General features: G+C 40.3%; 1 protein-coding gene and 2 long non-coding RNA genes across 3 annotated transcripts in view; 1 reads left to right on the top strand and 2 right to left on the bottom strand.

Annotated features, from left to right (window-relative positions):
• Positions 1-977: 977 nt before the first annotated feature.
• On the bottom strand, positions 978-20,393 carry LOC121697710. Its single transcript, XR_006026531.1, has 3 exons — positions 20,382-20,393; positions 5,477-5,480; positions 978-1,091 (listed from the first exon to the last, which is right to left on the bottom strand). It is a non-coding gene; the product is annotated as an uncharacterized LOC121697710 (long non-coding RNA).
• LOC121697650 (probable polypeptide N-acetylgalactosaminyltransferase 8) overlaps positions 13,935-26,279 on the top strand; it is an 18,810-nt gene continuing 6,465 nt past the window's right edge. The window contains exons 1-4 of the mRNA XM_042079268.1: positions 13,935-14,151; positions 15,218-15,440; positions 15,524-15,690; positions 15,980-16,163. Of these exons, the coding sequence (XP_041935202.1) occupies positions 13,953-14,151; positions 15,218-15,440; positions 15,524-15,690; positions 15,980-16,163 (773 nt within the window). The 5' untranslated portion in view covers positions 13,935-13,952. The remainder of the gene's footprint in view (positions 14,152-15,217; positions 15,441-15,523; positions 15,691-15,979; positions 16,164-26,279) is intronic.
• Positions 25,698-26,279, bottom strand: part of LOC121697709 — a 20,261-nt gene continuing 19,679 nt past the window's right edge. The window contains exon 3 of the long non-coding RNA XR_006026530.1: positions 25,698-25,780. This is a non-coding gene — a long non-coding RNA (uncharacterized LOC121697709). The remainder of the gene's footprint in view (positions 25,781-26,279) is intronic.

The raw sequence follows: 26,279 nt of genomic DNA, 5'->3' as shown, positions 1-26,279 counted from the left end.
CATAGCCAAGTAGCCTATATTGAGTTATTTTTAAATTATGCATGATTTACTTTTTATTATTTCGTAGGCTGGAATGCCTCGAGTCGCGGCAACAATTGTGTTCAAATGTACAGTAGTAGCGTGTGTCAGCTCTGGCAAGGCGGCAAGCGACATATTGGAGACCCAGCTGGAAAGTCAGTGGCCGAATGCACGCAAGAGTTGTATACATAAGAAACACCCAGAGTTTGGGGATGCCAAAACGCGTAATTCCCTCTATTGTTGCATATATAGACTAGATATAGTTGCGACTTCCGAACAGTTTTTGTGAGTGCTACTTTGTTAATATTTGGGGAAACTGCGAGTAAGGGGCTGCGACCGTTCTACATCAATTTCAATTTATTGTGCTTATATATAGCGCCAAAACATTACACATGTATCATGGCGCTTTACAGAATGTAGGCAATCAGAGAAAAAGAAAAGAGGGAGAAAAGAAAAGGAAGAAGGAAGGAAGGCCCATGGGTAACAGGGGCGAGGAAAAACTCCCTAGAATTGGAGATACATATAGGAAGAAACCTCGAGCAGATCCACGACTCAAGGGCCTGACCCATCTGCCTAGGGTCAATACGGATGGTAAGGTCTATAAACAATGACAAATGCATATGACAGTCAGGTGTGGAGAAAAGGACATGGTGTTTAAAGCACCTGAGGTGAAGGTTACAGAAGGTGGGATGATTACGTGTCCGGTATGATAAAGCATAATCATGATTTAGTGAGAGAAAGTGCAATAGTCCGGCGTCGGAATTGTCCAGGAAAGAAAGTTGTGATGGGGCCAGTGGTGGGTCAGCAGACAGGCCAGAATCCGGGCAGAGTTGTCATAGGCAGGTGATGGGGCTGTACGGGCCAGGAATCCAGGTAGGGGGACAGTAATACAGCAGTCAAGGATGGGTCTTCAGGTGGGATGGGTAAGAGGAGGGCCAGGCACACGGATGGTTGATGACTGGTGATGATATACCTCACAAGTGAGGTACAGTAAGGGAGAAGAGAGAGAAATGTAGAATGGGTTAGTATTACTTGAAATCAATGTGGTCAATGTCAAGAAGTGATCAGTAGTGCTATATATTGTTACAGTAAATCATAGTGAGAATGGGCAAAAGAGGGAGAGTTGAGAGAAAGAGGGTAGGAGAGAGAGGAGAGGGGAGGGGGTTGTATGGCATGGCACATGAAAAGTCCATGACAGCACTGTGCTATAGCAGCATAACTAAGGCATGGTGAGGGGTAGTCAACACCAGCGCAGGTATGGTCAGTGACCACCATCTCACGCGCGACTGGGGTGCCAGTCACACGAGGACTCAGCAGGGTGGTCCATTCCAAAATCCCTGAGATGGGTGAAGTTCCACATCGCACCATACCTAACTATGGGAGGCAGTAAAGAGGTATGTTTTAAGTCTAGACTTAAAAATAGGTAGGGTGTCTGCTAATCGAATTGAGGAGGGTAGATTATTCCAGAGGAGGGGTGCGCAATAGCTTAAGCTCTGCCACCCTCTCTCAAAAATAGCGGTACGGTTGGGGTACATTTTTGTTCTTTTAGGTACAACTTTTGACCCTGTACCTTAAAGGGAACAAAATTGAGCCCCTAAAGTACTAATATGTACAGTTCCTGGATCATTAATGTACCTTTTCGCAAAGGGACCATATTTGTACCTAAGGGTACAAAAAAGCTTCTACATGGCCTGTCACTCAAAAGTTGTTGGGGGAGGAGATTCGGGACGGGAGCAACCGTTATTTTTCCCCTTAACTTTGTTCATCTCACTCACCAAGGAGTGGAGCAACTTTCAGTGAGGAGCTTGGTCAAAGATTGCGATCTTTGGCTTGGTGTGAGAAAACACATGTGCAGGATGGAATAATCTTTGTGGAAGAGGAGGCAAAGCTATTCAGAGGTAAGGTGTAGTTGCAATTTATCGAAATTCGGTTTGTAAATTGTAAATAGCCTAGCATCTACTGTTACAGTAATGGAGTCAGATTGTTGGCTTAAAGGCTAACATTAGCATTCGCTAGCAACTTAGCCTAGGTTAGCTATGAATTCAGATATTTTAAATGGAGTTCAAACTCCTTCAATAATGCATGACTATCGTGATAAATGGTAAGGAAATGATTTGTGTGTGTGTTTTATCTACTTTCCCATGTCATGTCCCAAGTCAATGTTAAGTTTTTGTGGAAGCCAACTTTCACTAGCAATCATTATCCTAACTAGCTTAGCCCATAGATATATGAGCATATCCTAGCACTGTTACGTATAAGTATATATACTCTTTTGATCCCGTGAGGGAAATTTGGTCTCTGCATTTATCCCAATCCGTGAATTAGTGAAACACACAGCACACAGTGCACACACAGTGAGGTGAAGCACACACTAATCCCGGCGCAGTGAGCTGCCTGCATCAACAGCGGCGCTCGGGGAGCAGTGAGGGGTTAGGTGCCTTGCTCAAGGGCACTTCAGCCGTGCCTACTGGTCGGGGTTCGAACCAGCAACCCTCCGGTTACAGGTCCGAAGTGCTAACCTGTAGGCCATGGCTGACCCCATACATAGCCATACATACTTGCTAACTTCCCTGAAAGGCTGGTTTAATATCAACGGTAGTGCCGGTGAAAGAAGCCTGGTATGTGCATACATGCAGTAAGCATGATCACTCTCAACACTGTCATTTTGTTTAGGTGAAAATGAATTAGTTGAGTTGCCTATGTTCACCAGAACATCCTGTTTGTCATTGCTTATCTAGTTAGAAGCTGGAGGGAGCAACTCAGAACCATTCTATAATGTTATAAAGTTACTCAGAGCTTGATAATGGTCTAACGTAAATCTAACGTTAAATCCTTCTCACAGATACCCACCAAGGCAGAATATGCCACTTGAAAGTAAGCTTACCTTTCCTAAAGGATCTAATGGCTACGTAAGTTACCCAACTTTGTGTTTTTTTTTGTAATGGTATTTTTCTTATTGATGTTAAATACATATAGAAAAGTATTGCATAATAAATTATGCAAATTATAATAATACAGATAACTTTTTTGTCCAATAGCAATGTATATATTGGTTAAGATCAGTGTTGGGCAAGTTTCTTCAAAATTGTAATGTATTATGTATTACTTATAACTGACATTTCAAAGTAATTCATTACATTATAATATTACTGTCTCTGAATTGTAAGGCATTACACTACTATTGTATTACTTTTAAGTTACTTTTACCAAAATATCTAGAAATATGGATTTGGAATTCTAAATGCAGTTTATTATGCTCAATGCAGCTCATTGCACTTCTAATAGAGGGTGATGTGGTATAACATAATGACTGAGCTAGGCTTAAGGCTAACAACAGTAGAATGCAATAGGCGCAGTGATGGCTCATGGCTCAATACAAGGAACAATCATAGCCAGAATTTTGTTAAAAGAAGACAAAAGGTCAAAGTCTAGTCAATTGTGATAGAAATGCTGTAACTTTAGGCTTAAGCCTACTCATTAAAATCAACAGAGAGCCCACTACCTGTATATTTTAACCCAAAACTTAAGATAGGCTACACAGTGCAGCTGCTGGCCATTTTGGTGCCCTAACTGGTGAAATACAGTATTAATGTCATCATATGGCTGACTATAAAGATGTAATCTGCCTGTTCCCAGGGATGGGTAGTATTTTTGAAACATGTAATATGTATTTCAAATGCAAAATAGTATTTTGTCATTTGTATTTCATTGGGTTGAAGGAAATGGCTCTGTATTTTTGTATTTTGAGAACAGCTGTGTTCAACAACACTTACAGCTTTTCAGTGACGGCTATTGCTGAACCATCAGCTCTGGTCTGAAGCACTGATGTGAAGTCGTACGCAAGTAAAGACAAGCAAGTTTACCTCTGCAAGTTCACATAAGGACACCGACAAAGGCAACCATGTCCCATTGTCTCCATGCCAATCTTCAACAGAAAAATGTCAGATATCTCAACCACAATGACATCAATAGATGGTAAGGTGTTGAGTGTGTTGGATTTCCCTTCCTTGTAGCATCATTTTCTGCATTCCACAGTGGGGAGAAGTTCACCTTGTTTAATTAAATAACAATTCTATTTCCTTATTAGCTGCATACTTGAGGTTGGATATTGAGGCACGTCAAGTCTCTCACATACAGTACTGGAACTTCAAGATACATTGCCGTGTGATTTTCTTATTCAGTTCTGCACTGGACTTGAATTACAAATTTCGGGCACAGATACACAATTATGATTTTGGCCTATTGATTATAATGTGGTTAATTGAAAGCTCTGTCAGTCATTTGGATAAGCATCAGCTAGATGACAATGTAAATGTAAATTCTTGAATTATTCTTAATTCTGATCACACTACATGAACTTGCATACGGTACGACAGGGGCCAAATTGTATTGTTTTTTACTATATAGTTTTAATAGGCTAAATGTTTGGGATATAAAAAGCTTTTTTTGCAGTGCTTCCTATACTTCCTTGAAAAGTATTTTGAGTAGGCTATTTTCTAAATACAAAAATACAGTATTTTATTTTGATACATAATATTTTGTAGTTTATTTTGATATATTAAAAATGAGGGTATTAGGTATTTTATTTTGAAATACATTCTGATGTATTTTTGCCCATCCCTGCTGTTCCCAGCATTAGCACAACACTTTGCGATGGTTAGCTTGTCACCTGTGAAGATATACATGGATTTCTATGCAACACAAAAACATGCGTGCGCAACCAAGAGGCAGAACGCACCATAGAACAGCATAGAGCAATGCAAAAGAGCAAAAGAATAAAATTAGTTTTTGGCTGAAAACTGCACCAATTCGAAATCACGATGGTTAGAGAATGCATGTCTTCGCCAAAAATGACAAAATACGATGTTACATTAATAATGCAAATGAACGGCAAACTTTGAAATATAGTCTGAAATTAGATGTTATTATCATTGAGACAACAGGGGTATACAATAAAATCCGATTGTAGCTTACAGCAGCCAACTATTTAGGTTAAGTTTATAACGTTGTGGATGGCCACCAAGCGTCTTCTGCCTCACGGCTGCGCGCGCATCTAGTTATGTTGGTAAACGGGAAACCCGTGTATATGCTAGGCCTAAGTGACTGACCTATCTGGGTGCGTTTGGAGATGCCTGATGAAATCAGACGTTGTTAAATAGGCATAATTTATCCTGGTGCCACGCACCTTGCATGTAGCTGTTCGCTTATTTCCTCTGTGTACGAAGTTATTGTAACTGAAAGTAATGATAAAAGGCACAACTCCGGGAGGACTTCTTGTCACCATGGTCAATGCATTTTTTTTATATATATATAACTGTGAGTGTGCGCACATAGCGCATGCGTTACGTTGCACATTATGGCAAAGGCAAAAAATTCACAATTTCGTCGCCGTTTAAAAAAAAACAAAAAAAAACATAGTCCAGTATTTCTTTTGAAATTGAAATGAAGTTGTATGGACTGGACTATTTTTTTTTGTTTTTTTAAAAAGGCGACGAAATTGTGAATTTCCAGAGCGTGTTACTCCACACTCGGCAATCGACTCCTACGGACTTTCCCCTAAAGACGCCAGCTGCAGCAGCAACATTTACGGAAAGGTACTGGCTTGATGAAATTCATTCTCGACTCTCTATCCGACCACATAAAGACCTCGGGATACTTCGGTTTGGCTTTAGGGACCCTCTACTCACTACCACGTAAGTGTAATGTTGTTTGGAACTGTAGAAGAGGTATAAAAATAGCGTTTTGTAGCGGCGAAATGACTTGCCCTGGTCACTTCCAGGCTAACGAGTTTTGACTAAAAACGGTAAAATCGAACTTTCTCAAAACACATCCGAATGACATGATTTTGATGTCAACTCAACGTATGTACTCCCAATCATCCGTAAATTGATCTAAAGTGCATTTTACTCCGGATAATTCCTTTAACATGAACTTGAAAGCATACAAGGTTTGTTGGAGTGATTACTAACTCAAATATTGGTATTTTATAGATCATATAAAGGTGTTATTAGTGCTATCGTGCAAATTAATATATTTTTTTCCTTCTGCATATAAACACAATGTGGCTACAAAGGCAAAATATTGTAAACCAAAGTGTTTTATTATTTACACTTACATTAAGAGTCATAACATGTTTTACGTGAATTGATATGGATACAAGATACTATGATGTTTTGATATGAATGTGTTTTTAATATGAACATGTTAACATGTATTGTACCTGTATTCATGTGGAGTATTGTGTGTAATATCCCCCAGAATAAACATTTAAATGTACTTATTGGTTGTGCATATATTTTAGTTGTACCACCTTAAATTTTCACTGGGGTTGTACCCTTGAAGTACCGATTAGTGCCTTTTAAGGGTACTATGTGATAATGATATATACAGGTACATTTTAGTCATTGCAGGTACACAAGTGTACCTTGATGGGTACATTATTGTTCTTCAAAAGGGTACTGCCCCAACGACACGCATTTGTACCGACTTAGGTACACACTGGTACTTCCATTTCTTAGAGCTACTGTCGTTTTTGAGATTCTTGGAATTACAAGAAGGCCAGTATTCTGTGATCGTAACGGTCTGGGTGGGTTATATGAGACTAGGAGATCTTTAATATATTCTGGTGCCTGGCCATTAATGGCTTTGTACGTTAGAAGTAATACTTTGAAGTCAATGCGACTTTTAACAGGCAGCCAATGTAGAGATGCCAGGATAGAGGAAATATGTTCATTATGACCGCCGCGCAGCGAAGCGGCGGTCATATAGGTTTAGTCAGATTTTTTTTTTTTTTTCCTTTTTTTTTTTTCCGCATGCCCAAATTTCCGTCAATGATTCCCGGGACACTGAAAGACCGGGGTACACGAAACTTGGTGGGCATGTAACCCCACATGGATAGCATGGAACCATCGTTTTTCGTTTTGATCTGTAGCCCCCCCGCTGGACTGGACCCCCCGAAAGGAGGGTAGGGCAGACACAGTTTTCTGTGAATATCTCGAAAACCGTAGGGTTTAGGAGGACCATTTTTTTTTTGTATGTTGATCTCAAGGGGCCATGTCAACCCATTCCATAACCACTCATTTCATGTATAGCGCCACCTAGTTAAACACAAAAAAGTAAAAATGAGGTGTTGTAATTGAAGGTATCTGTGACCTAACATAGTCAAAACTGCACGAAATTGGAAGTGTAGGATCATTATGACACCCTCTGTATGCACGCCAAGTTTTGTGGAATTCCGTTCATGGGGGGCCACACAATAAATTCATTTATGTTACTATACACCAACTGGCCTGTAGGTGGCCGGAGACAGTTTTCTGTGAATATCTCGAGAACCGTAGGGCCTAGGAGGTCCACCTTTTTTATGTATGTTGGTCTTAAGGGGGCATGTCAACCCATCCATTACCACTTATTTCATGTATAGCGCCACCTAGTTAAAAATTAAAAAGCAAAAAATTAGGTGTTTTCATCCCAATATCTCTGGCTGACAAGGTCAAAACTGCACGAAATTAAAAGTGTAGGATCATTATGACACCCTCCGAATGCATGCCAAGTTTTGTGTACTTTCGTTCATGGGGGGCCTTACAATAAAATAATTTATGTGTACATTTAGTGACGTACACCAACAAGGATTCCCGGGACACTGAAAGACCAGGGTACACAAAACTTGGTGGGCATGTACCCCCACATGGATAGCATGGAACCGTCATTCTTCGTTTTGATCTGTAGCCCCCCCCCCCCCCCCCCCCCGCTGGACTGGACCCCCCGAAAGGAGGGTAGGGCAGACACAGTTCTCTGTGAATATCTTGAGAACTGTAGGGCCTAGGATGACCATTTTTTTCCGTATGTTTGCCTCCAGGGGTCATGTTAACCCATTCCATGTGCACACATGTGCATAAACAGATACACACGCACACACATACATTTACAGTAATCATACGTATGACACATACTCACACAGTAGACATATGTACGCATGCATGCACATGCAAAAACACACATACGCAGGCAAACACACAAGCACGCACATACACACACACACACACACCCACACACATAAACATAAATTTGTACACGCACACATGCACACAATTCAAGAATTTTTCCCGTCATCTACTCCCTGAATTTTTGGTCATTGATACCCGGGACACCGAACCACCGGGGTACATGAAATTTGGTGGGTATGTAGCCCCACTAGACTTTTACGGAAAAATTTCATTTCGTCCCCGGGGACCACCACCACCCCCCACCCCCCACCCCCCGTGCTGGGCCCCCCGAACCGCAAAAAAAAAACAGTTTTTCCTAAATAACTACCTGAACCGTGGCACTGAGGATGAAGAATCTTTTATGGTATGTTGGTCTCAAGGGCCCACATCAACCTGGCTCATAATCACTCATTTGTGATTTGCACCCCCACCCCCCGGTAAAAAATGAAAATGCAATATTATTCTGCTTTAATCGCCCCTATCTTCAGTTAAGATGTTCAGAACTGCACCAAATGTTATGTGTATGATTGACCTGGCATTCTCTGGGGGTATGCCAAGTTTCGTAGAATTTCATTCATGGGGGGGTCTAAAAAAATTAGGTTATGTGTACATTTAGTGACTGTACACTCATTGGCCTGTAAATGGCGGTGCACACATATACACATGCACACACACAGGCACCCACATACTATCGGTATTAGAACGGCCGATACATAATTACAAATTCAGTAGGATTAAAAGAAAGCCAAAATAAATATTCATCATCATCATCATGGCTGCATTTTCAGTATTGGCGATAAGTAGTCGTTTGTCCACTAGATGGCGCATCGTTGCAGTGAGACGTAATTTTGTTGGAAGTTAAAAGTGGGTTGGAAAAAACAATGGACGCTTCCTACAAGGACTGTAATTTACCGCAGCGAACATCTAATAAGGATAGGACAATGTTCACATGAAGTGTAATTCCCATTTCTTCTTGAAGCCGAAATAAATCTGAGGATGTTTATCGGACATGCTTGGTTTTTACTGCAGGTACGTTAATCTTGTAATATCAATAAGGACCTAGGTAATGTTACCGTTAGCGTTGGTTGAGTGATGGAGGCATTTGATTGATTGCATTTGTAGAAAACTATAAATGCGGTTATACCAAGCAAATTGATAGCAGCACTGTTTAGAAGTGGCTACTTCATTCACGCTTTCCTTGACTCATGGAGCTGCGTGAATGTTATTACAACTTTTCGCCACGATATGACAGTTTAAGTCCGCTTGATACTGTAAGGCGTAAGCCATTGGTTTCCAAAGGAGATTTTATTTGTGTCGCCAGCCAGCATAGCCTATTGACAATTTATGTTGTAAATAGGCCTACCTTATAATCCTACCTGTAGCTTAGGGAAGCTAACAGCTTTCTATTAGGATCTAGTTTGTTAGTTACCGTTTTGTCATAACTCCCTGATGCATTTTTGCATTTAGAATAGCCAGAGCGTGTATATCTCAATCGGAAAATTAAACAATATCGGGTGCCTATGGACTAGGCTGGGTGAACCCAGCCTGATCTGCCCGCTATTTATTTTTTGATTTCTTAAAAGATTGAGCTTGGTCTGATGAAAGCCAGACTAGCCATGGACCTCAGTTACACAATGCAAGGGAACATGAATCAGCCTATATTTGCACGAACAATAACAGACAAAAGCTCTTCAACTTTGGCCCGTTAAAATGTGTATGAACAGTCTAGCGACGCATTTCATCAAGGCCCATTTGGACATGTCAGTTATTTGCACCACTGGTTAGATGTAAAACAGCATTTCGTTTCAGACTAGGCTACTGTTACTTAATTTGTGCATTAACAATAACGTTTCAGACTACTGTTACTTAATTTGTGCATTGACAATAAAGTATTACATGAACTAAAGATGACTAAAATCTTATGTAGAAGAAGAAACATTCACAAAAAATCCATCCATCCAAAAATGACCTTTGTTTTTGATAGCTGTTGAAAACGGCATGGAACTGACAGAGATGTTTTTGTTTATAAATAAATAAATAAATAACATTATGCTGATACCTTTTGCTTTTCCCAAATACAATGTAGCGTATACAGGTGTAAGTGACCTTTCATCAATCCAGTTGCAATGGATGAACTGTGATGAACTGCCCTACTTGTGATTGTTTAGAGATTTTAAAGGTTTTATAACAATGCTACATCTTCTTTGGCTATTCTACAATCTATTCACCTTTTCAGCACCAGTAGGCTACTTTCTGTGCAGCCGCACACACACACTCAGGCATGCCAAACAAGCATACACAAAAGTTTCAAGAGTGGGGGATGGAGTAAAATATGGAGACAAATTGAAGTGTGATTTATTTTCGCGGAACGGATGTACAGGACTGAGCGGCGGTCATATTTTGTACCGCTATGCGGTACATCTAGTATTTTTTAGTTCTAGTGAGTGTGCGAGCAGCTGCATTTTGTATAAGCTGTAAGCTCTTTAGACAGGTGTTATTGCAGCCAGCATACAAAGCGTTGCAATAATCAATCCTTGAGGTTACAAAAGCATGGATTAATTTTTCAGCGTCTGGTAAGGATAAGGACTTCCTTATCTTTGAAATGTTCCTTAAGTGATAAAATGAAGTTTTGGTAATCTGTTTTATGTGATTACTTAGTGATAGGTCTTGGTCAATTGCAACTCCTAAATTTTTAACACTTGTGGATAAGGATAGTCGAAGATCAGTAAATGTAGCCTGTGATGAGGATAGGATGTCCCTCATCTTTTTAGGACCTACAACCATGACTTTTTTTATCGGAGTTCAAAAGCAGGAAATTATGTCTTTATATCCATGTCTTTATATCTCTTATACATGTGTCAAGTTTGGCTAACGGAGTTAATTCATCAGGTTTTACGGAGAGGTATAGTTGTGTATCGTCTGCATAAGAATGAAATTTAATGCCATGTTTCCTAATTTCAGAGCCTAGGGGAAGCATATAGAGAGAAAATAACAGGGGCCCTAGTACTGAGCCTTGAGGCACCCCATATTTTACTATAGTCTGGATAGACGGTTTATTGTGGACTTGTACAAATTGTCTGCGGTTAGAAAGGTATGATCTAAACCAAGCAAGTGCTGAGTCTTTAATGCCTATCAAATGTTCAAGCCTGTGAAGTAGTATGTCATGGTCTATGGTGTCGAAGGCAGCACTGAGGTCCAGGAGGACTAAAATTGATATATGTCCATTATCGGCAGCAATGAGGAGGTCATTAAAAACTTTAACTAAGGCTGATTCAGTACTGTGGTGAGCTCTGAAACCAGACTGATATAATTCTTCGATTTTATTCATATGTAAAAAGGCACTAATTTGTTTGGACACTATTTTTTCTAGTATTTTCGACAGAAAAGGGAGATTAGATATAGGCCTATAGTTGGCCAGGCCGTTATAGGGTCAAGGGTAGGTTTTTTTGAGGGATGGCTTAATAACAGATAACTTAAACGACTGTGGTAGCCTACATGCCCTGACAGCAGTGAGTTATTTATGATCTGGAGCAAAGCATTGTCCAAGAAAGGGAGAGCAGATTTCAGAAGATAAGTAGGGATAGGATCTAGTAGACTAGTTGTAGATTTTGATGAGGAAATTGTGGAAGTGAGGTCTAATATGTCGATCGGTGTAAATGAATTCAAAGTTGTTCGTCTCATCTGTGATTCAATTATGTTTTCGCTACCGTTCAGCAATGGAGTACGAATATCTGGTGAGACTGATTGGTTATTAATCTTATCTCTAATTGTTTCAATTTTGTCATTGAAAAAATTCATGAAGTCGTTACTGTTTAGGCATATAGGGATAGATTCGGTTACTTCAGTGTGGCTCTTCGTCAGGCGGGAAATTGTGGTAAAGAGGAATTTTGTATTATTTTTGTTTTCTTCGATCAGCAAGGAATAGTAGGTTGACGTAGGTAGAGGTGCGGGTTCTTTTCTAAAACCGGCTTATTTATGTTGTTCTGTCGGAGCATAGTGTCGGTTTCAGTGAATATGATCAAAAAAATCTTGCCAACTGCAGCTTTAGGGCTGTTGACTAGCAGACCTATATAATTTATTCTAGGTAATGTCAACTTTAGTTTGTGATTACATTGGCAAGTGATTATTTTGGACATTGGTGAGTAATAGGCTATTGCAGTATATCAATTTATGTATTTACATTGGGAGGCAGGCTCGGACTGGTAATCTGTACAACCGGGCAAATGCCTGGTGGGCCGGTCCACATGTGGGCCGGTGACCTCCGAGATTTAAAAAAAAATTTTTTAAGTTATTTAGCCTATTTGCGGCCCGTCATGTAGACCTAGGCTTAGCCTATAAATGCAGTTGCATCCATTTGGATTGGGGGGTGACAGGTCAATCATTTTGGCCTCTTCATGACAGGTTCAGTGTGTGTTACGATCGCGCCCCCCTGCCCCACCCCTCAAGTGGATTTGTCCAAGCAGCCGCTTGGTTTGTGGGGAAATATAGCCTACGAGTCCATGCATGGTAGCCTAGGCTATATAAGTGCCCTCCGCTGGCTGGTGTTCACATCATCGCAGTTTAACCGTAAACAGCAATCAGAGGTGTCTAATTTTATTCCAGAAATATATTGTTTTCATAGACGTAAGTTGCACGCGCTACGAAGAGCTTCCATTTACTGCACCATGTAGGCTATTGTAGTGCGGTTTGTCTGTCAACATAAAAAAAACTCCGGGTACCTACAATTTTCGCACAACTTGGTAGAAAAGTGTAGCACAGGTTAAAGAAAACCTATTCATGTTTGGACTCAAAAGGAACTTCAAAGTATTTCCCATATAGTAGTAGCCTTTTAGCTCACAACGACAGTGAAAGTGGAACTTGGAAAGTGGAAGTCTCTCCACCGAGTGTTACATTAGATGCACAATCAATCGCGAGTCGATGCACGTAAAAAGTATCAACTGGTAGGTTAGTAACGAAGGTTGCCTAATTTTGCAAAATGTGATGACGGCACACAAACTTGGGCAAAAACGTTTAGTATACACTTGTGGTGATAGCCTACAGTTAATGTGAATCGCTGACTATAACCAATGTAGAAGATTTGCACCAAATAGGCCTAAAGGCTGTGGTTGTGTTTCTACAACATGTTGGCACAAATCGTAATTTCTGTCAACTATGACGATCTCCATGCATGTTCAGTAGCCTATATTTTTCATTTAGTCAAGCAGTGACATGTGGTTTAATCAGCAAGTTACTTCAAAATCGTAATATATTATGTATTACTTATTACTGTCATTTCAAAGTAATTCATTACATTATAATATTACTGTCTCTGAATTGTAAGGCATTACACTACCATTGTATTACTTTTAAGTTACTTTTACCAAAATAGGTGCAGTGATGGCTCATGATGCAATACAAGGAACAATCATAGCCAGAATTTTGTTTAAAGAAGACAAAAGGTCAAAGTCTGGTCAATTGTAATAGAAATGCTGTAACTTTAGGTTTAGGCCTACTCATTAAAATCAACAGAGAGCCCACTACCTGTATATTGTAACCCAAAACTTAAAGACATGTCAAGATAGGCTACACAGTGCAGCTACTGGCCATTTTGGTGCCCTAACTGGTGAAATACAGTATTAACCTAAGTATGTCATCATATGGCCAACTATAAAGATGTAATCTGCCTGTTCCCAGGGATGGGTAGTATTTCTGAAACATGTAATATGTGTTTCAAATGCAAAACAGTATTTTGTCATTTGTATTTTATTGGGTTGAAGGAAATGGCTCTGGTACAGGTTTGTGTAAAATAGGGGCAGCTGTACAGCCTTCAGTAGCTATTGCTTTGAATGGGGAGGAGTTACTGTAGGACCTTTAGTCTGATTAATATCTTATCCGCGTCTTCACTGTGTTTTCCATTCTCTACTGGAGAGGGAGCCTGGTGCATGTCCTGTGTGCACACCACTGGACAGAGGGATGGTGAGGGTGAGCTGTGTTCGTGTGGTCGTAGCTGCCACCTTGCTCTTTCTGACTTGGGTCACTTTGAAGATCCTCTCCAAGAGAGAGAGCGTGGTGGGGGAGCATAGGAATGATCACCTTACAGCAAACTACTCCATGCAGGGCACTGATATTCTAGAGAGACTAGAGAGAATGGAGGCCCACATCAACAAATTAGGTAAGGAGACGTTATGCTCATACTTGTTCATGGAACGAAAAGCATCATTCCAGCTCGTGTAGCTTGGTGCCTGTTAGGTTACAGAAGGTGTTGCATTGATTTGTGCTACAGTGTTGTTGAAGACTTTAACCCTCTGAATTGCTCTGTGAGAACCGAATGACCATATAGTCCCAATATTACGTGTTAGTGTTATTACTGGTAAGCATTATTACTCTCTCAGATAGCAAAAGTCATTATGTCAATAAAAAAACATTGAACAAGCATTAACAAAGGGTATGTCAAAATGAGATGGTGTGTGTATACTGCATACATTGAGTCTGGTAACAGAGGGGTTTGTGCAAGTTATCAACTTAATATTCAGAATACAAACCAAAACACTTTTGTAGCTTCACCTAAGAAGTAGCAGAATTCTGTTCAAGAAGTAGCAGAACAGGATTCTGCATCCTGCTGCACAATTATTTACTGTGTATGGGTGTCTAGTCTATGGGTGTAGCTGCCACCTTGCTCTGTCTGACTTGGGTCAATTTGAAGATCCTCTCCAAGAGAGAAAGCGTGGTGGGGGAGCATAGGAATGATCATCTTACAGCAAACTACTCCATGCAGGGCACTGATATTCTAGAGAGACTAGAGAGAATGGAGGCCCAAATCAACAAATTAGCTAAGGAGACGTTATGCTCATACTTGTTCATGGAATGAAGTATGCAAACTCAATCATTCACATTCACAAGTATTTGTAGTGCACACATAGACAATATATATTTCTGTGTGCACATGATTAGCTATTGTATGCAAAAGATATTCCTGTGTGCACAGTAGCTAATAGGCCCACAGGTATGTGTGGGATTTCTGTGTAGTAAATTTGACATGTTATTGGAAAATAGAAAATAAGGTTGCTCTCATCTTGCATTGCATGTGTGTGTGTCAACAAACAATATGTGTGTCTAGTGAACAAAGACCATTGCATTTTTCACTGATTTGATACAAAGTTATGGCCTAACGTGTTTAAGTAGTGACAGGGTTAAACATTTGAAACAGTGTAGTAAAATGATGACTGTTGTGATCTCAGTCAGTTCCCTCCACAAACAAGAGGAGAGACGGGTGGATGAAGTGAAGGAGGAGAAGAGGGTCAAAAAGTACCCAAACTCACCTCTTTTCAAAAACTGGGATGCTGCTCTGACCGAGGAAGAACAGATGGAGGCTGAGGAGTTGTTTCAGAGATATGGCTACAATACCTTTCTGAGCAACCGTTTGCCATTGGACAGGGAGCTACCTGAAACGCGACATTATAGGTCAGTTGTGAGCAGCGCAGGGATTCAGCTATTTCTTTAGTCAACAACTGTAAGAAAACAAAGTGTTTTCGACTGTGTTCCAGGTGTTTGGAACGGGAATACCCAAAAGATCTGCCCACCATTAGTGTTGTGCTGATCTACCTTGACGAGGCCCTGTCCATAATCAAGAGAGCCATCTACAGCATCATCAACAGGACCCCTGCCCACCTCCTCAGAGACATCATCCTGGTGGATGACAACAGCTCCAACGGTTGGTTTCTCAAGCTGTCTCTTATTTGTCATGATACCAGGTTTGCCACATGCAACTGTTTCATCAGTTTCATCAGTCAAGACAAGTAAGACCTGGCTTATTCTGGGCTGTGCAGTGTACACATGATCTGTGTACATATGAGGTTCCACCTCTTACCAACTAATGAAACAAAGAAGAGGCAGATCACTGAAAGTTGCTATATTGCCCTGTGATCATTGTGTTATTGATAATTCTGTATGATTAATGTAGTTTGCAGTATGTGTAACTGTAAAATCATATATCTTGACAGGTGACCTGAAAGAGCCATTAAATGCCTTTGTGAGCCTCATTCATGTGACTAGGCCTGGCTTGGTGAAACAGGTCAGGCACTCCAGCCAGCTAGGCCTAAGTCAGTCGAGAATTTCGGGGTGGAAGGTTGCCAGTGGTGATGTGGTTGCCATTTTGGATGCCCATATTGAGGTCAACAAGGGCTGGTAAGTTAATCAGATTTCAAACGCAATTAGATATCTAAATATTTTTCCTTTGTTGACAGAAATACTTAGCTTAGCTGTATCTAAAGAATGTATCCATTTACATTTGCATCCATTTGGATTTATGGCACACCAAGTCCAGTGATACCTGTACAATCTTGCATTTGACAAATACATTTCTGGAATCTTAAAACAGTGAAGTGTTTTGCAAATGTGTTGCAAAATAATTGCAAAGGAGGGAAATTTAAGATTTATTTTTGACATCCAGCTGATTTGGTCAATTTATTGATTAAAAGAGATTCTAGGAAAAAATCTGATTTTTTTAATGATTTGTCCAAGCTAGAACATATAAAGTAGGGCTGTCAAACGATAAAAAAAAAACTAATTAATCTCATATTTTGAAATGAATTAATCTAGATTAATTGTGATTAAAAAGTACATTTTCTCCCTAAAGACTAAAGATTTTTAAATGGCATATTAAATACAACATAAATCACAAAATTAATGAGTAACCACAAAGGTAAAAGTTAAACACTTTTAAATTATTAAAATGATAATAATGACACAGTAATTTTGTTTTAAAGTATTAATTCTTAAGAAATACTACTCCTTTTGATGGTCATTTGTAAATGGTGCACTTTCACTTTAAACCCATTGTGTCCACACGTTCTCATAATGATCTTTTTTTTTACCACCTCCAACCTATGGCTAGTTCACAAACTCTAACATTGTTTGTGGCACATGTATAGCAAATAGCACAATATTAACAATAAGCATGATGTTAAGTTGGTATAAACAGCTTTCATTCCTTTGGAAATAGAAGCATGTAATGACATGATGCTAGTGTAGCCGGCGTGGTCTGTACCTCGCCAACTACTGCGTTGTGTTCAGGCAGAGACTTTCTTATGTGGAGACACAGCATTCAAAAAATACTCTATAGAAATGCATGGGGCTAGTTTGTCACGCCAATATGGCCGTTGTCTACACATATCCCACCCCTTCCTCGGCAAAACGTCGACATGTGAATACATTGAGCCAATCATATGGTGTGTTGTGAAGACATCGTGCCAATCATGTGTTGTGATCTCGCCGCTGGAGCAAGATTGGTGTCGTGAAGCCTTGCGCACGCGCAGTTCGACCCAAAGACTGTGCCCGATGAGTGCCCATAAAACGTTGGTATATGGCCGCCGAGTGGAGGGACTTGCCTAAAAGGACATTGGTTCAGGTGCACTGATGACAGGACACAGACATTCCTTTAGGCACTTTATTCTGAAGTAATCAAACAAGAGCACGGATGTGGTTTTTCTCGAAATATATAAACAGTAGCCTCCCCTCAGTCAATGGTAAACAGACTGACGAGAGAACGCGATGCTATTCACTCAATACTCTCTTCCCACAGAGGGCGCTGTTACACAAAATAATATAAACTGAGTGGAATGCATTTCAATCGGCATATCATGTGCTTCATGTATAAACAAATGATTGAAGACTTCAAGACTCACCATGTTAAAGTGCCCTGGCTCTCATAGTATAACTTGGCCAGCTTCACTCGCGGTCCGCACGTGGGATCACGCGACTTTAATTTGTATTTTCCCAGTGAGACGCTGCAACAACCCAAACAACCGGTAGATGGCTCAAGTGAGCAGGGTGTCTCGTAAAAAGAAATGGAGCCTGAAAAATCCTACACAGACTTCACTACAGACTTTAGCAGACTGGTTTAGAAATAATTTAATAGCCAGAAATATGCCTGCCCTGCCCTAATAAAGAAATATTTGGTTAACTGCGAGTGAATCCCGTTTGCAGCCGTAGAAGAAACGCAGGACAAATTAAACATTCTGGTTTTCTCCGAGTGCAACGATGATAGACAGACATCATTTGGACAAAATATAGAGCATATTAACCTCCGTTGCTCAGCCAAATGCCTTCCTGTTACGTCCTGTTATCACGGAGTTACAGGCGATAAACGATTTTGATGGTCACAAGTTTACTTTATTAGCGGTTTATTTTTTTGATTATTAAAGAGTGTTTTTCATTTAAAGGTTTGACTTCGTGCTTATTCAGTAGAGCATTTAGTGCTCTTCCCAATCACAGAATTGTTAAAAAAAGACATGACCCTCCCCTTGCCAATAATTGTCGCATGTCTTCCGCCCGCGCTGCCTTGCGCCACAGCCACACACTGTAATAACGTTCTTAAATCAATCTTTCGTGAGCTTGCATGCTACCAGTCCTTCCTTTTCAAATGTGTTGCGCCTGTTTGCACAATTTCACAAATAATCATATGTGATTAATAATATGACAAATAATCCCTGTGCATGGGGACCAAAACAATGCATTCCAACTTTTTCCGTGTTTATCACGTATTTTAACTTTCCCCCGCTGTCTTGCCGTGTAAAGGCTATCCCATATTTTAATACTCTCATAACAACCCTGCCATCGGGCCTGTCTCTGTGTTGGCCTGTTGCTACCCCTTGCCCTTCCAACGAAACAGATGTCTTCAAATCATCGTTTTCCTTGCTTGAATGTCATAAACATACAACTTTATGCAGCAGAATTACGCATAGGCTACTTGGAACATAACACATTTGACAAAGGACAGATGTATCGTAACACCCCCAATTATCACCACTTTTGTTCAGAAATTCTAAAACAACGATGTTTTTAACACTTCAAAATAACATTTGCTGAATTAACCTTACATTTTTCAGTAGCCATAGGGGTGTAGATTTGAACAAAATCTGGTTTGGTTCTTAACGGGAGCATTTACTGCCTGGAATATCCGATTTTGTTTACCACGCTCAGAGTTATAGTGCTGGCCTGATGGGTCGCCTATTTACACCGTTTCAACGGCACATGGACGGTTAGACCGAGAATTCTTGTCGTGAAATTAAAATTCCACTGGAGCTCCAAGCGGTTGTGTACACGCAGCCTTACAACACTGTTTACAGCTCTTTGAGTCACGGTAAAATGTCATTTTTGGTACATAGCTAATTTAGATACACCTATGGTGTGGGTGGTTGCGTCTCTTCAGGAGTCCACTGTCTTGGTTTGTATAGAAATGGATATTAAGTGACACGCAAGACGGTGGAAATACGGGACCGACGGTAATAGGGGGAGTTCCGATATGTTGCTAGTGACAAAATATTAACTTTCAGTGTTTTACGATGTCTTTGTCATGGGGAAGTTTTTTCACGGTGTTCACGGTGTCTGTGTTGTGTTGCGTTGCGTTGCGTTAATTTATTTTCATTGGGCATGCCGTGCCGTGCCATCCACAGCTCTTCAGTTCTGACAAAGCCGAAATTACTCCTTTTGAAACAATGAGTGCAGGAAGCGCGTTTGTATGGTTATATTGCTTGACGGGGGGGATCCCAAGCAGCTTTCAGCCATAAGGCTACTTTGAGAACATTTCAATTCACCCGACACTAATATTCAAAATGTTGAAAACTATTTCGGCATAGCCTATAAAGCAGTTTAATTAAATGGAATGTTAGTTGTAAACAAACGAGCTACTTGGTGAGGCTTGGCCTCACAGATGCGCTCGTGCCTTAGATGGCAGGAAAAATCTTCAGCCTATTAACTGACCACCCGATTCACGTTGGCTGGGGGGGAAGGGGGGCCATCAGACATTTGTGGCCCTGCCCCCAACAAATCACACCTTCCCACCTCTGACAGCTTAAAAGAACTCACAGATCTATTCACAAACCTGCGGCGTGTTTTGAAATCCTATGCAGCTACAGGAGCTTCCAATCGTGAGGAAGCAATTTTGCATTGTAGGCATAACTAACATGCAATAACGCCACCAACAACAACCAAAACTAGGCTTATCATTGTCAAAATGTAAATTAAATGTAACATTATTGTGAATCAAATTAAAATGTTCTCTTTTGCAAACGTAGGCATAGTAACAGAATAATTTAATAATGTTACAAAGATACTACATCAATCCGTATGTTTCATTAGGCTACTAGACTATTTGTTTTGCCTTATTCTTGATTCATTTAGGCTAGGCCTTTTTATTCAGGGGCCGTATTCACAAAGAATTTTAAGGCTAAAAGTAGCTCCTAACTGGCGAATTTAGGAGCAACTCCTAAAAATAATGGGCGTGTCACTCCTAACTTTAGGACTCCTAATTTTTTTCACAAAAAGTAATTCACAAAGCATTTTAGACCTAAAAGTAGCACCTAAGTCTGGGACAGCTTAAAAGAAGTCGAGAGGACTCCTAACTCACTAAGACCTATTCATAAACAGCTTTTTGTGGCATTTTACGTTGCGATGTTTTGAAATGCGCTATGCGGCAACAGGAGCTTCCAATCGCGAGGGAACAATTTTGCATTCATAAAAGGAATCCAATAACGCCCCAACAACAACCAAAACTACTCATTGTTAACATGTAAATTAAATGTAACATTTCATTGTGAATCAAATTAAAATGTTCTCCTCTTTGCAAACGTAGCCTAGGCATATGGTGACAGATTAATTTAATAATGTTGCAAAGGTACTGCATCAATCCATAGGCCTATGTTTCATTAGGCTACTAGGCTATTTGTTTTGCCTTACTCTTCATTCATTTAGGCTAGGCCTTTTTATTCAGTTATTAATCATCTTCCGTCCTTCTCACTACTTGTGTAGCGCACGCATTCTCCGACCTGTCACCTGTCACTCATCATCGGAAGGGAGGTGTTTGGAATCATTCCCGCGTTACAATCGTCAGCCTATCAAGGTGGTCACTTCAGTCAAGCTCGTGCATGAGTAATGACTTCATCTATAGCAACGAAGACTCACTCCTAGTTTAGGAGTTGTCTGAAAGGCTTTGTGAATAACTTTTAAGAGAAAACTCCAAGCTAAAATCTTTTAGTGCGATTTAGAAGTAGCCTGCTCCTAGTGGTAAGATAAAAGCCTTTGTGAATAGCCTACGGCCCCAGTTATTCATCATCTTCCGTCCTTGTGTAGCGCACGCATTCTGAGACCTGTCACTTGTCACTCATCATCGTAAGGGAGGTGTTTGGAATCATGCCCGCGTTACAATCATCAGCCAATCAAGGTGTTCACGCTTGCCCATTTACACAAATTAATGGTCGAATATTACTGATGATCATTGTTATTTAAGAACATGCAGTGTGCGTAGGGCACCAAAAACATCTTGCTCGTAAAAAGCATCATACCGCACATTGTGGCGGGTCTGTTATTTACTGTAGGCTGCGCAAACCACAGGGCAAGCCTGCATTCGAGGCCTTCTGTTGAAGAATTTTATATAAAGCCTGCACTAACAGTAATCCTCCTGCCCCCGATAGGCCTACCACAGCTGTGGATATGTGTGGAATGTTCAAGTAATAACACAATCCAATGTGTGTCTCAATTGTCCCCCGCTGACCACCTCACACATTTCTCTAGATTTTGCAACGAATTTACATGACACAATGCACAATGCCAGTTTTAGGACACAGAATAATGTTTGTAATGATACCAGTTAGTCCTACGTTTAACAGTAACAAGTGTAATGAGCTATTCATTGTCGAAGGTGCATGGTCAAGTGAAATTCTTACTTTGGAAAACAAACATTTGCCGATATCATCGCCGATCATCAGAATATTGCTCTGGACTGCAGGTAACTTGTTAAGCCAGTGGTTCTCAAACTTTTATTTAATTTAAATAAAACGGAGAGACATAGGCTACTTTATTGTTTTTAACGATCTCTATGCTACTCACAAAAATGTAGGCATGGGGACATGATGAAGTAGGCTATCCAACTGTCGTGTGTTAAATTATTGTGATTACGAGCCAGTGGTTTTCAAACATGCGTGACTCGGACATCTAACTAAATGCAACAGACTCATATCGTCCTCGCATTCGCAAAATGAGGACCAGTGTTTTGTCAAATTGCAAATAGCTATTCGTTTTAACGAATTTTTATGATAGTATGCTTTTTGTATAGGCTACTATCTTAATCTTGGAATATCGGGAGGGAAGTGGCGCGTCTGCAGTCAGCCAAATATGAATGTAATTCTGCGGCATAAAGCAGATGTATTTGTTTATTGTACAGAAAAATAGAAATGACATGTCAAGCAGTCAATTGACTACATTGCAGTCAAGAAGTAGGGCAAATTAAGACACTGTTTTGATTTGCAGAGTTGCATTGCCCCCAACACTGACAATAACATAGCAGATTTCGATTTTCGCTACCACCGTGTAGTCAAGCCTTAAGCCATACCCAAGTAGCCTTAATCGAGGTAATGTTTAATTATGCATGATTTATTTTGTTATTGAATTCGTAGGCTGGGATTCCTCTCGGTAACAATTATGTTTGGTAGCCTCCTGCTTTTTCAGAAGGGGCGGCAGTCAGGCTACTGACAGAGCGATGTACAGTGGCAGAGCGACGCACAGTGGTGAAAAGTGGCTGAAAGTGGTACTAAAGCTTCACGCAGCTTCACGCCTCGTAATGCGTGACTGAAGTGGCCATTTGAAAGCGATGCCCACTGTACTCTAAGCCAGTGTTTTTTTTTCAACCACTGCCGGGGCACACTAGTGTGCCATGAGAGATCATCAGGTGTGCCGCAGAAAATTACCCAAATGTCACTCACTGGTCCAGAAAAGCAACTGTTGCATCAAAGAATGTATAACAACATGCTCTCATTGATTGTATGATTGCACTATTTGTGCTCAGGCTCCAAAAACGGCAACAAAAACAACCTGGGCAAACCTAGCCCATAAAAACAGACGAGATGCGCGTTTAGGAGAGTTTCAATTGCACAGGAGCAGCAAGGGAGGGAGGGGGAGGAAGTAGCAAGCTAGCTCTCAGCATTTTTCCTACAGATTATGTTGAGACATATGTAACTTGGACAGTAGGAAACCAGGTAGGCCTACGAACCCCTACAGAAATGGTCATCGTGAGAAGACCTGCTGAAGGTGGGCTCTGGGCTGAGCGCCACCCACATTGAGCCCAGTCCCGATCTGCAAGCTGCAGCCAGGGGCTTCTTGGGATACTTACCACTCTCGGCCACTAGGGAACTTTGGCGCTGTTTCGGACTTGCTATTGCCATCCTTTTTGATAGATAGATAGATACTTTATTGATCCCCAAGGGGAAATTCAAGGTCTCAGTAGCATACAGACATCACAAACAACATGCACTAACAGCAGAAAAAGAAATAAAAGTATGTAATATAAAAAACACAACTAAGCAATAAGGACAGTAGAAGATAAAGAATTAAATACAAATTATCCTAAATAAATAAATAAATATATATATATATATATATATATATATATATATATATATATATATATATATATATATATATATATATATATATATATATAAAGAATATACTAAATACAAATTGTACTAAATAACACTAAATCTAAATCAAGTCTAAAATAGTATCAACATAGTGTGCTTATGGGTGATTAAGCTTGAGGCGCTTGCAATGACTGAGGCAGGGACTGAGCCTGTGATTCTCTGTGCATAGTAAGGTAAGGTGCTCTGTGAGAGTGAGTGTCATGGTGATGGTGCAAATGAGTAAGTCCAACAGTGCAACAGTGCAAGAATAGTCTAGAGACCAGCATAAAATAAATATGGACCATTAAGACAGTAGACAAGGTAATATAAAAAACTATATCAGTGCAAGAATGGGTTGTCATAATAGGGTTACAGCCATTATACAAGTATTGATTATAAAGTATTAAGTATAGTTATAAGTGTGGCCACAATCCGGCTGTGGAATGGAGGGAGGGATTATGCATATGTGCTAATATAGCATACAAACAGTGAAGCAGTAAGACAGTGGTAAAAAGTGGCTATGTGGCTAGTTTTGTAAGGGTCAATACCATCATTCCGCCTTCTGCTCCAGTAGACCGTTTATTTCCCTTTGCTGGACTGATTAGCAGGCCCCATAGGCGTCGTCTGAATGCAACACTGTTTGGAAAGTTACTTGTGCTTAAAGGCATCAATGGAGGAGACACCACTAGCTAAGCTACGATTATGGAAGGAGTCTCTTGCTTTCAGATGTTTTTCCAGTGTACAAGTGAAGGGATAGACGAAAAAGGCCTTTAGAAAGAAGTATTTTGTAGTATTTTGAAAATAGGAAAATACAGTATTTTATTTTGATAATTTTTTTGGCTGCTGTATTTTCTAGCTTATTTTTGATACATTTTTAAGGTGGGTATTTGGTATTTTATTTGGAAATACATTTTTGATGCATTTGTGCCCATCCCTTAGCCTGACGCGTCATACTCAGATTCTAGTCAGAATATGAGTCTGATATTGCTCCATTCGGACGTAATTATGGGGCGTGTTTCAACTGACACAGGGGAAGAATGCCTCTGCACTCAATTGGATAGACCTAACCAATTAGAGCAACGAAATAGCTTACCGTGAGCTGTAGGAAGAACACACAAACCATCCTTCATCTCCACAAATGCCTTAACATTGTTTTCTGTTTTTTTTTTTGTAAAAGTTATTGTGCTTTCAATATCTCCTACAACACCCGATAGCGAAATCTAAAACAATGAAATACGTAGCAGGGCTATTCGGAAAAACTGATATTTCCCCTCCTTCTTTTTAATAAATTAGAACACCGATGCTACAGTACAAATAATTCCGAACACCGATGCTACAAACACGTTATAAACAGCCGAGGAACGCAGACTCCCTCGAGCAAACAGGTGGCCAATCAGAGATTTCAAACAAATGTGGGAACAACATGTCACAATGCAAACACGCTGTTTTCCCTTGATGAAAGTGAAACTTGAGTTTTCCCACATATCAACTTTGGCCAAAGTTTTCAGTTATAAAACCTCATGGAGATAATATGCATTTTCATTTTTTCTGCAAACAAGCTGCTCAGATGACGTGATGGACGAGGCACTGTTGCTCACCTGTCCATCATCGTAAAGCCCAGTTTGATTGCTCCAAACAGCTCTGGTTCGAGCATAGTTGCTCCACAACAGAGCATTGCCAGACCGAACTTGCCGACCTCAAATGTTGTGCGGTTTCCGTTACATGACATCAGCACCCCACAAAGGAAAGGAAATAGGTTCACAATGCATTCATATTTTGTAACCAGTTATTTCGAAATTAATCATGGCGATTAATGTGCTAATTTTGACAGCCCTAATATAAAGGTTAATAAAATAATAAAGGCCCTAAGATTGACCCCTATGGGGAACACCGGGGTTATTTGGTGTTGATGTACACTGTAGAAGCTTCTGTCTTGTTCTGAACTTGTTCCTGTATGTTCTGAACCACTTCATAGCTGTGCCTGAAAATCCAACCAAAAGTTCTTGTCTGTTTTGTATCTAGTTTGGTTCTTACCGGTAGCCTGGGTTTTCCCATGCTGCCTTACGCACACAATTTTATTCACACAGCTGGGCAGCCTGGATTCTATGGACTTCGTTTTCAACTCAACGAAGGAACCAATCACAGAACGGAGGGAGGGAGCAAGACGATGATGACACACCGAAGCCGTTATACTGCTTATGAGCTACGTACAGTTGCATTTGATAGACATTCGTAGCGCCCAATAAACGGCTCTGGGCTTTCTTAAACCACGTTTCAAATACGAGAAAATGAATGTCTAGTTCCCAGATCCCATCTCAATGAGATAAGGTCTGATGTTAGCCAGGCTATCTTACCGGGGCTTTTACTGCCTGAAATATCCGATTTTGTGTACCACACTTGGAGTTTAGTGCTGGGCTGGTGGGTGCCTATTCCCAACCTTTCTCATGGCACATCAACAGTTAGCCCGAAAATTCTCGTCGCAATTCAAAATTCCACTGGAGCTCCAAACAGATTTTTACACGCAGACTATTTTACAAGACTGTTTACAGCTCTCCGAGTCACGGTAAAATGTAATTTTTGGTACATAGCTAATTTAGATACAGTTATGGTGTGGGTGCTTGCGTTTCTTTAGGTATCCGCCGTCTTGATTTGTATAAAAAATAAATATTAAGTGACACATACACGTAAGAGGTTGGACATACGGGACGGTTGGTAATATGTGACGTTCCTGTATGAAGGCAAAAGTGATTTAAAACCTTCATGGAGTTGGTTATACTCTCATTCCGGCGTAATAATCAAGGAACATTGCAAACATAGCCTACCATGGGCGCAGCAGCACAATGATATC

This window comes from Alosa sapidissima, chromosome 22 (assembly GCF_018492685.1).
Source record: "Alosa sapidissima isolate fAloSap1 chromosome 22, fAloSap1.pri, whole genome shotgun sequence".
NCBI lineage: Eukaryota > Metazoa > Chordata > Actinopteri > Clupeiformes > Clupeidae > Alosa > Alosa sapidissima.
Note: the sequence above shows the minus strand (reverse complement) of the source record. Positions and strands in the feature narration are given on the sequence as shown.